Consider the following 12,835-nt stretch of genomic DNA (forward strand, 5'->3'; position numbering starts at 1 on the left):
CCCCTCCAGCCTGCCAGCGTTTGGAGGCGCCCAGAAGTTGCGGCCACGGCTTGGGTTACCGGGGACACCCGACCTCCGGGCCACCTCTGGCGCGAAACCTGCTCAGAAGAATAGGTCTGGCCCTGAAGCCCTTCCCGCGTTTCGTCTGGGCCCTGGCCGGCGCCGAAGGACACCCCATTTCTTACCGTTACCGACAGCCGCAGCCCAGACCGGGGTAGGGGTCGTAGCGGGGGCGGGTGTCATGGACCCCGACTCTGGCCTGGCCTCCGCTTGGTGTTGCATGGTCTTGGCACCCCGCCGGCGGCGGCGACGTTGTTGTCATGACGACCGCGCGCGTGCGCCAGCCCCACCCCCGGAAGGCAGGCAAACTGGGCCTGGAGCAGACCCACCCTTGGAACTTGGGACCTTGGGACCTTGATCGCTGGCCCTAGCCAGTGGAGCCGACCTCTGCCAATACACGCTTGGCTCCTGAGGCCTAACTGAGCAGGCAGTGCCCGCGGAGGCTCTTTGGTCACCCCGTCTGGGTCCAGGTCACCTGCCCTGGGTTAAAGACACACTAAAGGAGAGCACCTCCGCTCCTTTGCGGAGAAGTTTTTGAAGTTTAGAGGCACGGCTGCTGGGTCGGAGAAGTTTTTGAAGTTTAGAGGCACGGCTGATGGGTCAGGATACAAAGACAATTATGACACAGTACGCTCCCCCAAAGTGTGCACATACCTGCGGAGGCCAGGTGCAAAAGCAGAGTGGCACTAGCACGGAAAGGGCACAGAGCTAAGGGAACATAAAGGGGCTTGTAGGTTGGCCTTGTGGAGGGGTGGTGGCATCAGGAAAGGCTCCTTGGAGGAGGTATCATCCTGACTGACCCGGGTGAACCTGCCAGAGAGTAGAACTGCCTTGTGCTTTTTGGAGACGTGCAGGTATTTGGGGGCTGCTCAGATGAGCACAGATTCGTGTGTGTGTGTGTGTGTGTGTGTGTGTGTGTGTGTGTCTTGGGCATCCTCTAATAAGCACAGCTGTTCTGGGCAGGGCGTTGGACACTCTCACATGAAGAACAGCTGGTAGAGAATGGGTTTGACACCACCTAGGGAAGATGAGGTCTGAAGCTGCCCAGGAGGAATGAGAAGGAGACAGAACCCAGTGATAGTTACAGTAACATGGTCAGGATTTGGTACATGGGCCCCAGGAGAGAAGAAGAGAAAGGAGGGAAGGAAAGAACCTGTTTGGGCCATAGATCAAAGAGAAGGAAATGGAAGGGCCCTGCAGAGGACTCTGGAGCTAGAGACTCATTGCCTGAGAAAAGGTAGGAGGAAGATGCTCACGGTGAAAACAGGCCATTTATGAAAACAGTTCAAAAGTGAAAAACAAAATGTCTGAGTCCTCTCTCTCTCCTGCCACCCCACCAGGCAATTCCACTCCTCTGCCAAGAAACTGGGCCAGGCAAAGCAGAGGTCTCTTGAATCTCTATGTAGCCCACAGATGTTAAGCATCATGAGAAGTATTTCTTCATATTAAACATGATGATGGTAGAAAAGACAATTATATTTTCATTTATCTCATGTGCTACCAACAAAGTGGAGAGGTAGCCTGAAATATTAAAGTGTGAGTGTAGGTACAATTCAGCAATTGCCCTTCCCTATCCCTCCCTTAAATTATTCTGAGTTAAGAAAATAGGGGAAAGTAAAAAGAGGTTGAGGATTCATTAATTGCTGCCCCAGGAGAAGGGAAGAATATTCTCCCATGGGAGCAAGAAGGGCAGAATCAGACGTTTGTTCTAGAGAGTGACTAACAAACAGGGTTGGGACAGAATAAAAGAAAAACAGCTGTGCTTTAACCACACAAATGGCACCTACCCTATCTGCCATAGCAAAACAAAACCAAAAACAGTATTTACACAGAACTGCAGCCCACAGTGTCAAAACGTGTATCAAATAGAAGGCCAAAAACAAACCAACCAAATGTGTAACTTATTTCCATTAGAACATTTCTCATTACCCCCAGTGATTTCCAGATATGGAAGAGGGATGTAGTTTGGAAAAAACAATCCCTGATTGGGAGCTAGGGAGCAGGAGAGAAGGATATTGCCGAACTGTCTGCAAGGAAACAGAGTGGATTTACTGCGTGTTTATGTGTCAAGAACCAAGAGAAAGAGAGAGAGAGAGAGAGAGTGCGAGCAAGAGAGTGAGCGAGCTAATTTAAATCTGAGCTTGCTAGAAGTCAGAACCAAAGAGAATAGGTAAGGTTATTGTCGTTTTACTTCATCCCTCTGTATCCTCTGGAACTGGTTCCAGGACCCACTCTAATATCAACATTTTGGATGCTCAAGTCTCTTATATAAAAGGCATAGTATTTGCACCTAAGCTGTGCAAAGTTACCCCTGTACTACTTATAATAACTAATACAATGTAAATGCTATGTAAACAGTTGTAAATACAATGGAAATTTATGTAAATTGTTGCACTTTGCAAATTCAAGGTTTTCTTTCCTTTTTTTTTATTACTCAAATGAATTTATCACATCTGTAGTTGTATAATGATCACAGGATTTCCATCCCACAGCCCAAGCACATCCCCCCACACCCCCAAACTGTCTCCTCTAGAGACCATAAGTTTTTCAATGTCTGTGAGTCAGCATCTGTTCTGCAAAGAAGTTCCGTCTGTCCTTTTTTCAGATTCCACATGTCAGTGAAAGCATTTGATGTTGGTGTCTCATTGTATGGATGACTTCACTTAGCATGATATTTTCTAGGTCCATCCATGTTGCTAAAAATGCTGGTATTTCATTCTTTTCAATGGATGAGTACTATTCCATTGTGTATATGTACCACCTCTTCTTGATCCACTCCTCTGTTGATGGACATTTAGGTTGTTTCCATGTCTTGGCTATTGAAAATAGTGCTGCAATGAACATTGGAGTCCATGTGTCTTTGCGAGTCATGGTTTTCTCTGGATAGTTGCCCAGGAGTGGGATTGCTGGATCAAATGGTAGTTCTATGTTTAGTTTTCTGAGGCATCTCCATACTGCTTTCCACAGTGGTTGCACCAATTTACAATCCCACCAACAGTGTTTTAGGGTTGCTTTTTCTCCACACTCTCTCCAGCACTTATTGTTTGTAGCCTTTTGGATGCTGGCCTTTCTGGCTGGTGTAAGGTGGTACCTCATCGTGGTTTTGATTTGCGTTTCTCTAATAATGAGTGACGCTTTTAATGTGTTTCTTGGCCATCTGTATGTCTTCTTTGGAGAATTGTCTGTTTAGATCTTCTGCCCATTTTTGGTTGGGGTTATTTGTTTTTTTGGTATGGAGCTGCAGAAGGTGTTTATAAATTTTGGAGATTAATCCCTTGTCAGTCGATTCACTTGCAAAGATTTTCTCCCATTCTGTGGGTTGTCTTTTCAATATGTTTAGGGTTTCCTTTGCTGTGCAGAAACTTTTAAGTTTGAGTAGGTCCCATTTGTTTATTTTTCTTTTTATTGTCAATTCTCTGAGAAGGATCTGAGATGTTGCTGTCGTGTATGTCAGAGAGTGTTTGGCCTATGTTTTCCTCTAAGAGTTTTATACTATCTGGTCTTGTATCTAGGTCTTTAATCCATTTTGAGTTTATTTTTGTGTATGGTGTTAGGGTGTGTTCTAATTTCATTCTTTTCCAGTTTTCCCAGCACCACTTATTGAACAAGATGTCCTTTCTCCATTGTATAGTCTTGCCTCCTTTGTCATAGATGAGTTGGCTATAGGTGTGTGGGTTTAATTCTGGGCTTTCTATCCTGTTCCACTGATCTATAGTTCTGTCTTTGTGCCAGTACCATATTGTTTCGATAGCTGTTGCTTTGTAGTATAGTCTGAAGCCAGGGAGCGTGATTCTTCCAGCTCCATTTTTCTTTTTCAGGATGTCTTTGGCCATTCTGGGTCTTTTGTACTTCCAAACAAACTTTAAAATATTTTGTTCTTGTTCTGTGAAAAAATGTCCTTGGTAATTTGATAGGGATTGCACTGAATCTGTAGCTTGCCTTGGGTAGTATAGTCATTTTGATAATATTAACTCTTCCAATCCACGAGCATGGTACATCTTTCCATCTATTTGTGTCATCTTTGATTTCTTTCATCAGTGGCTTGTAGTTTTCAGAGTATAAATCTTTTGTCTCTTTAGGTAGGTTTACTCCTAGGTATTTTATTCCTTTGGATGTGATGGTAAACGGGATTGCTTCCCTAGCTTCCTTTTCTGCTTTTTCATTGTTAGCATATAGAAACGCTATCGATTTCTGTGTATTGATTTTGTATCCTGCAACTTTGCCAAATTCATTGATAAACTCTAGCAGCTTTCTGGTAGAGTCTTTAGGATTCTCTAGGTATAGTATCATGTCATCTGCAAATAGGGATAGTTTTACTTCTTCCTTTCCAATTTGGATTCCTTTTACTTCTCTGATTGCTGTGGCTAGGACTTCCAGAACTATGTTGAAGAGTAGTGGTGAGAGCGGACATCCTTGTCTTGTTCCTGATCTCAGTGGGAATTCCTTCAGCTTTTCACCATTGAGAATGATGTTTGCTGGGGGTTTGTCATTTATGGCCTTTATCATGTTGAGGTAGTTTCCTGTTATGCCCACGTTCTGAAGGGTTTTTTATCAGAAATGGGTGTTGGATTTTGTCAAAGGCTTTTTCTGAGTCTATTGAGGGGATCATATGGTTTCTGTTCTTCAGTTTGTTAATGTGGTGTATCACACTGATGGATTTGCGGATATTGAAGAACCCTTGCATCCCTGGGATAAATCCCACTTGATCATGATGTACAATCCTTTTAATGTATTGTTGGATGCAGGTTGCTAGTATTTTTTTTGAGTATTTTTGCATCGATGTTCATCAGTGAAATTGGCCTGTGGTTTTCTTTTCTTGTGGTATCTTTGTCTGGTTTTGGTACCAGGGTGACAGTGGCCTCATAGAATGAGTTTGGGAGTATCCCTTCCTCTGCAGTTTTTTGACATAGTTTCATAAGGAGAGGTGTTATCTCTTCTCTAAATGTTTGGTGGAATTCACCTGTGAAGCCATCTGGTCCTGGACTTTTGTCTGTTGGAAGTGTTTTAATCACAGTTTCAATTTCAGTTCTTGTGATGGGTCCATTCATCTTTTCTATTTCATTTTGGATTAGTCTTGGAAGATTGTACTTTAAGAATTTGTCCATTTCTTCTAGGTTTTCCATTTTATTGGCATATAGTTGCATGTAGTAGTCTCTTATGATCCTTTGTATTTCTGTGGTGTCCGTTGTTACTTCTCCTTTTTCATTTCTAATTTTATTGACTTGAGTCCTCTCTCTTTTTTTCTTGCTAAGTCTGGCTAGGGGTTTGTCAATTTTGTTGATCTTTTCAAAGAACCAGCTTTTCGTTTCATTGATCTTTTCCATGGTTTTCTTTGTTTCTATTTCATTGATTTCTGCTCTGATCTTTATGATTTCTTTCCTTCTACTAACTTTAGGTCTTGTCTGTTCTTCTCCCTCAAGCTGCTTTAGATGTAAAGTTAGCTTGTTTATTTCGGCTTTTTCTTGTTTCCTGAGGTGGGCTTGTATTGCTATAAACTTTCCTCTTAGAACAGCTTTGGTTGCATCCCATAGGTTTTGGAGTGTCGTATATTTGTTGTCATTTGCTTTTAGGTATTTTTTAATTTCCTCTTTGATTTCTTCAGTGATCCATTGGTTGTTTAGTAGCATGTTGTTGAGTCTCCACGTGTTTGTGTTTTTGGCAGTTTTTTTCTTGTTGTTGATTTCCAGTCGTATAGCATTGTGGTTGGAAAAGATGCTTGATATGATTTCAATTTTCTTAAAGTTACTGAGGGTGGATTTGTAGCCCAGGATGTGATCAATCTTAGAGAATGTTCCATGTGCACTTGAGAAGAATGTGTATTCTGTTGCTTTTGGATGAAATGTCCTGTAAATATCTATTAAGTCCATCTGGTCTAATGCTTCATTCAGGGCCTGTGTTTCCTTATTGATTTTCTGTCTGGTTGATCTGTCCATTGCTGTAAGTTGGGCGTTAAAGTCCCCCACTATGATTGTGTTATTGTCTATTTCTCCTTTTAAAGTTGTTAGCAGTTGCCTTATATATTGTGGTGAACCTGTGTTGGTTGTATAGATATTTAAAATTGTTGTATCTTCTTGGATTGATCCTTTGATCATTATGTAATGTCCTTCTTTGTCCCTTAAAATATTCTTCATTTTAAAGTCTATTTTGTCTGATATGAGTATTGCTACTCCAGCTTTCTTCTGATTCCCATTTGCATGGACTATTTTCTTCCATCCTCTCACTTTCAATATTTATGTGTCCCTAGAAGTGAAGTGGGTCTCTTGAAGACAGCATATATATGGTTCTTATTTTTGTATCCATTCAGCCAGTCTGTGTCTTTTGGTTGGGGCGTTTAGTCCATTCACATTTAAGGTAATTATTGATATGTATGTTCTTATTGCCATTTTATTAATTACTTTGGATTTGTTTTTGCTGCTCTTTTTCCTTTCCTTCTTCTCTTGTTCTTTTCTGCCTATAGAAGTTCCTTTAGTATTTGTTGTGAGGCTGGTTTAGTGTTGCTGAATTCTCTCAGCTTTTGCTTCTCTGTGAAGGTTTTGATTTCTCCTTCAAATCTGAATGAGAGCCTTACTGGGTAGAGTAATCTTGGTTGGATGTTTTTTTCCTTTCATCACGTTGAGTATATCATGCCACTCCCTTCTGGCCTGCAGAGTTTCTGTTGAAAAATCTGCTGATAGCCTTATCGGGGTTCCCTTGTATGTTATTTGTTTCTTTTCCCTAGCTGCTTTCAAGATTTTCTCTTTGTCTTTAATTTTGGTCAGTTTGATTAGTATGTGTCTCGGGCTGTTCCTCCTTGGGTTTATTTTGTATGGTACTCATTATGCTTCCTGGATTTGAGTGAGTGATTCCTTCCCCATGTTAGGGAAATTTTCGGCTTTTATCTCTTGGAATATTTTTTCTGTCTCCTTCTCTCTCTCTTCTCCTTCTGGCACCCCTATAATACGGATGTTGGTGCGTTTCACATTGTCCTAGAGTTCTCTGAGACTCTCTTCATTTGCTTTCAATCTTTTTTCTCTTTTCTCTTCTGCATCCGTAATTTCCACTAATCTGTCCTCCACCTCGATTATTCGTTCTTCTGCCTCCTGTATTCAGCTGTTAGCTGCTTCTAGTGAATGTTTTATTTCAGTTATCATATTTTGCATCTCTTCTTGTTTAAGTTTTATATCTTGTATCTCTTTGGTCAGTGTTGCCAGTAAGTTATCCATCTTTGCCTCCAGTTTATTTCCAATGTCTTGCATCTTCTTCAGCATGGACACTCTAAAGTCTTTTTCCTGGAGGCTGAGAATCTCCTCCATGCTTACCTGATTTTCTGGGGTTTTTTCTTCCTCCCTCATCTGAGTTAGAGTTCTCTGTCTTTTCATTTTGATAGGTTTTTGGTGTGGTGACCTTCTTACAGGTAATAGAGTTGTAGCCTCTCTTACTTCTGATGTCTGCCCCCCTGTGGCTGAAGTCAGTATGGGGGCTTGGTGTAGGCTTCCTGATGGGAGGGGCTGATGCCTGCCCCCTGGTAGGAGGAGCCGATTCTAATCCCTCTGGTGGGTGGGGCTTAGTCTCTGGATGGGATTAGAGGCAGCTGTGTGCCTGAGGGGTCTTTAGGTAGCCTGTTTACTGAGGGGTGTGGCTGTGATCCCACCTGGGTTGTTGTTTGCCCTGGGGCTTCTCAGTGGCTGGCTGACGGGTGGGGCCAGATTTTCCCAAAATGGCCACTTCCAGAGAAAGGCACTGCTGCTGAATATTCCCGAGAGCTTTGCTTTCAATGTCCTTCCCTCACAACAAGCCACGTTCACCCCCGTTTTCCCAGGAGGTCCTCCAAGAACTGTGGTCAGGTTTGACCCAGATTCCCTTGGAGACTTTGCTTTGCCCTGGGACTCAGTGCAGGTGAAAGTCTGTGTGCGCCTTTTAAGAATGGGATCTCCGTTTCCCCCAGTCCTGTGGAGCTCTTGGGCACAAGCCGCAGTGGCCTTCAATGCCAGATGCTCCAGGGGCTCTTTCTCCCTGTGCCAGATCCCTGCACGTGAGAGTTTGATGTGTGGCTCAGAACTCTCACTCCTGTAGGTGAGTCTCTGTGAACCAGTTAGTTTCCAGTCTGTGGAGCTTCCCACCCAGGAGGTATGGGGTTGTTTATATCATGAAATCACCCCTCCTAACTCTTGATGTGGTCTCCTCTTTTTTTTGTGGAGTAGGGTATCTACTCCACAAAAAGGTTTTTAAGGTTTCCGGTCCATTTTGGTGAAGTGTGATCAGTCTTTAGTTGTGAATTTTGTTGTTTTTAGGAGCGAAGTTGAGCTCCAGTCCTTCTATTCCCCCATCTTAATCCCCTCCGCAAATTCAAGTTTTGCTTTTTGGAAATTTCAGGATTTTTAAAAACTGAATTTCTTTTTTTTTTTTTTTTTTTTTTTGCCTTTTAGGGCCGCACTCCCGGCATATGGAAGATCTCAAGCTAGTGGTCCAATCAGAGCTACAGCTGCCAGCTTACACCACAGCCACAGCAGCGTCAGATCTGAGCTGCCTCTTCGACCTACAACACCACAGCTCAGGGAAACACTCATGGCAATGGTGGATCCTTAACCCACCGAGCAAGGCCAGGGATCAAACCGAAACCTCATGGTTCCTAGTCAGATTCGTTTCCACTGCTCCACGCAGGAAATTCAAAACTGAATATTTTTGATCCAAGGTTGGTTGAATCCATGAATGTGGAACCTTCAGATACAGAGGGCTGAATGTGTATAGTCCCCATGCTTCAGTGAAAGGCAGCACTGGAGTTCCTGTCCTGGCTCAATGGAATCGAATCTGACTAGTATCCCATAAGGATGAAGGTTTGATCCCTGGCCTTGCTCAGTGGGTTAAGGTTCTGGTGTTGCTGTCTGTCGTTGCTGTGGCTGTGGTGTAGGCTGGCAGTGGTGGCTATAACTCCAATTTGACCACTAGCCTGTGACCCTAAAAAAAAAAGGGAAGGTGGCATTTACATTTCTCTCACCTTACTTATAATAGGAAGGCTAGTAGGTGTATTTTTATGTAAGAAGCTCAATAGACATGTCTTTGACTATAGTTTTGTAGAAGATCCAGGACTATTTTTGAAATGATTCTTTCTTTTATTATTATTTTATTTAAAAAGCCAGCAGCATGGTATTTAATTATGATTTGGAAGTCACACCTTGAGGAAACACAGATAATACAGTCTAGTAAGTTATTTCCTGGTAATATGGGGATAGAACCTGAAGGATCTGGGGGAATTAATATTTAACATATTCATTAGCAGGAGTTCCCTGGTGGCTCAGTGGGTTAAAGATCCGGTATTGTCATAGCTGTGGCGAGGGTTTGATCCCTGACTTCAGAACTTCTGCAAGCACCAGATGTGGCTGAAACAAACAAAAAAACAAAATGTATCCAATAGCTTGCTTTTTTTTTTTTTTTTTTTTTTTGCTTTTTAGGGCCTCACTGGAGGCACATGGAAGTTCCCAGGCTAGGGTCGAAATGGAGCTTCAGCTGCCAGCCTACACCACAGCTGTAGTAATGTGGGATCTGAGCCGAATCTTCGACCTACACCACAGCTCACGGCAACACTGGATCCTTAACCCACTGAGCAGGGCCAGGGATCAAACTCTCATCCTCATGGATCCTAGTCGGGTTCGATAACCTCTGAGCCATGAAGGGAACTCCATCCATTAGCTATTTTAAGTATCTGAATTTTTGCCTTCTGGTGTGGTTCATGCATGCATGTAATTTGGGTACTGAATATGCAGATGGAAAAATTAGTGTTCTGTTATTTAAAAATGACTTGGTCTATGGGAGATCTGCCTGTGACACAGCAGGATTGGCAGTGTCTCTGCAGTACCAGGTCACAGATTCGATCCCAGCTTTGCCCAGAGGGTTAAAAGGATCCATGTCTTGGATCTGATTCCTAGCTAGGGAACTCCATATGCCACAGAGAGGCCAAAAAAAAGAGGGAAAAATGATTCAGCCCATGGATAAAAGCAGCGTGAATTGTATGAAGATTACCTTCTTCTTTCCTCAAGAGATGAGAAAATGAATCTGTGGTTTGTAATGGAATAGAGCCCAACACCTTCTTGCTCATTCATTCTGCAAAATAACAGTTTTAAAAACCACATTTTAGAAAATAAAATATTTTGTTTATGAAGCTAGGTCTATAACTTTGTGGTATGGGTAGGCGAATGAAGGCTAGAAATATTTATGAAAATGGATAAAATTCCACTTTGAGTCTATTACAAGGAGACAAGTCCTGAGAAGCTATTTTAGATCAGCAATTTGGCAACAATGAGGATGAGGGCACATTGCTCAGCATAAGCTAACAATTCTGGCAGAAGAATATTCCACTAAGGCCTTTTTCATCTTCGGGTGACTGATCAGATGCTAAAAGAACAGGGTTGCTAGATCCCAGTTTGGTATAACTCCTCACTCTACAAACCTTTCAGAGCCCATTATCAGATTATAGATCACCCCCCACCGCACCCTCCACCTGCATTCCCCCCCCTTTTTTTTTTTTTTGCTTTTTTTAGGGCCACACATGTGGCATATGGAAGTTCCCAGGCTAGGGGTCGAATCAGAGCTCCAGCTGCCGACCTAGACCACAGCCACAGCAACGCAGGATCCAAGAAGTATCTGAGACCTACACCACAGCTCATGGAAATGCCTGTTCCTTAACACACTAAGCAGAGCCAGGGATCAAAACTGAGTCCTCATGGATTGGGGTTGGGTTCATTACCGCAACGAGAACTCCTCTTTTATTTTTTAATGGCTGCACTCTCAGGGTATGGAAGTTCCCAGGCCAATAGGAACCAAATCGAGTTGCAATTGCAACCCGGGCTGCAGGTGCAGCAACGCCAGATTCTTTAACCCCCTGCACTGGGCTAGGGATCAAACTTAACACCTCCACAGTGACCCCAGCCACTGCAGTCAGATTCTTAACCCAGTGTGCCATGGCAGGAATTCCCACCATTTCTCTAAAGAAGGAAAATATCAAGAATCTTGATGTCCCAGTATTAACTACCATCGGTTCCTATTCACAGAACACTTTTAATATCAAATGTGTGGGTTTTACACAACAAACAAATCTCCAGTTCTCCCTGGATACCAACCAGGTGTCTCATAATTTAATGCTGACACTAACTACCCAGAGTTAGCACAGACTCCACAGATTTGGGTCTCAGTCCCACAAGACTGCTCCCTACTTCAGATACTAGTGGAAAGTCCCAGGTTGTCACCTGTATACCACTGATGGTTTCCATGTTTCCTCAGATCCAATAATTTGCTTTAATGGTTCACAGAACTCAAGGAAACCCTTTATTTACTTTATCTACTGATGGGGAGGAAGAAAATTTCATCAAGCCTTCTAAGTTCCTTTGGCTAGTCTAAGAATTCAATTGACCTGAGACAGATTAAGATAATAAAGTCAAACAAAAGTTTAATAACATGTATACATGGGAAAGACCCAGGAAAATCAAATAACTCACCTGAATGGCCAAACCCTCACCTTAAACACCATCATCAACTAAAGACAAAAGAGGACGTTGCAGGTAGCAACTTGGGACATCAAAGGTAGGGAAAGTAATTCACATGGAGGTGGAAAAGCAAATGTTTGGTAAATAAGTATTTTCTGAGCCCCTGCAGAGACAATGGGACACAGAGTGGACTCTGACCCTTAAGCCTTGTCTAGAGTTTCTCCCACTACACTTAGCTCATATTCTGTGCAGATGTCTCTGGTGACAGATGTGTTCTGGGAACAAGCCTGCTGTCTACATTCTTTTAGGTGGTTAAGGAGAAAGGTTAAAGTCTCTTCTTGAGTCTTTTGGGCCTTAATTGTTTTCATCTTGTAATAATCTGAACTCCAAAGAGACATTTTGGGATGGCAAATTTTGCTTCCCTACATTACCATTACCAGTTTATTATAAAGGATACAACTCAGGAATACCCAAATGGAAGAGGTGCACAGGGCACCATGTGGGAAGAGACATGGAGCTTCCAGGCCCTCTCCAGGCAGGACACCCTCCAGGTTGTTCACCAACCTGGAAGCTCTCCAAACATCCCCACACACACCAAAAAAACCTTTTATGGAGGTTTTATTACATTGGCATTATTGATTAAATCATTAGCCATTAGTGATTTAACTGATTTAATGCAATCTCAAGCACCTCCTCCGTTCCCTGAAGTTGGGGGCTGGGCCTAAAAGTTCCACCCCTCTTATCCTGTGTTGCTTTTTCTGGCAACCAGCCTCCATCCTGAAGCTATCTTGTGGCTCATGGAGACTGCATGTATAAACTCAGGTGTAGCTGAAAGAGGTTTATTTTGAAGAAAAAAAGATGCCCTGCTCCACTCCTCTCCTCTCCCTCCTATTTCTAAGAAAATTCCAAGAGTTTAAGAAGCTCTTGGAGTTCCCGTCGTGGCGCAGTGGTTAACAAATCCGACTAGGAACCATGAGGTTACGGGTTCAGTCCCTGCCCTTGCTCAGTGGGTTAACGATCTGGCGTTGCCGTGAGCTGTGGTGTAGGTTGCAGACGCGGCTCGGATCCTGCGTTGCTGTGGCTCTGGCGTAGGCCGGTGGCTACAGCTCCGATTCAACCCCTAGCCTGGGAACCTCCATATGCCGAGGGAGTGGCCCAAGAAATAGCAACAACAACAACAACAAAAGACAAAAAGACAAAAGACAAAAAAAAAAAAAAGAAGCTCTTGTGTCAGGAACCTAGGAACAAAGACCAAGGCCACATATTTCTTTCTTTCTTTTTTTCTTTTTTCTTTTTTGCTGCATCCATGGCATTTGGAA

At 43.1% G+C, this 12,835-nt stretch overlaps 1 protein-coding gene across 5 annotated transcripts in view; it reads right to left on the bottom strand.

Annotated features, from left to right (window-relative positions):
• Nucleotides 1-325, bottom strand: part of LRRC34 (leucine rich repeat containing 34) — a 35,558-nt gene extending 35,233 nt beyond the window's left edge. For 4 of the 5 annotated variants that reach the window (XM_021069764.1, XM_021069765.1, XM_021069763.1 and 1 more), the window contains exon 1: nucleotides 186-325. In XM_021069764.1, the coding sequence (XP_020925423.1) occupies nucleotides 186-282 (97 nt within the window). In that variant the 5' untranslated portion in view covers nucleotides 283-325. The remainder of the gene's footprint in view (nucleotides 1-185) is intronic. The other variant, XM_021069767.1, reaches the window with a different exon arrangement.

This window comes from Sus scrofa, chromosome 13, assembly GCF_000003025.6.
Source record: "Sus scrofa isolate TJ Tabasco breed Duroc chromosome 13, Sscrofa11.1, whole genome shotgun sequence".
NCBI lineage: Eukaryota > Metazoa > Chordata > Mammalia > Artiodactyla > Suidae > Sus > Sus scrofa.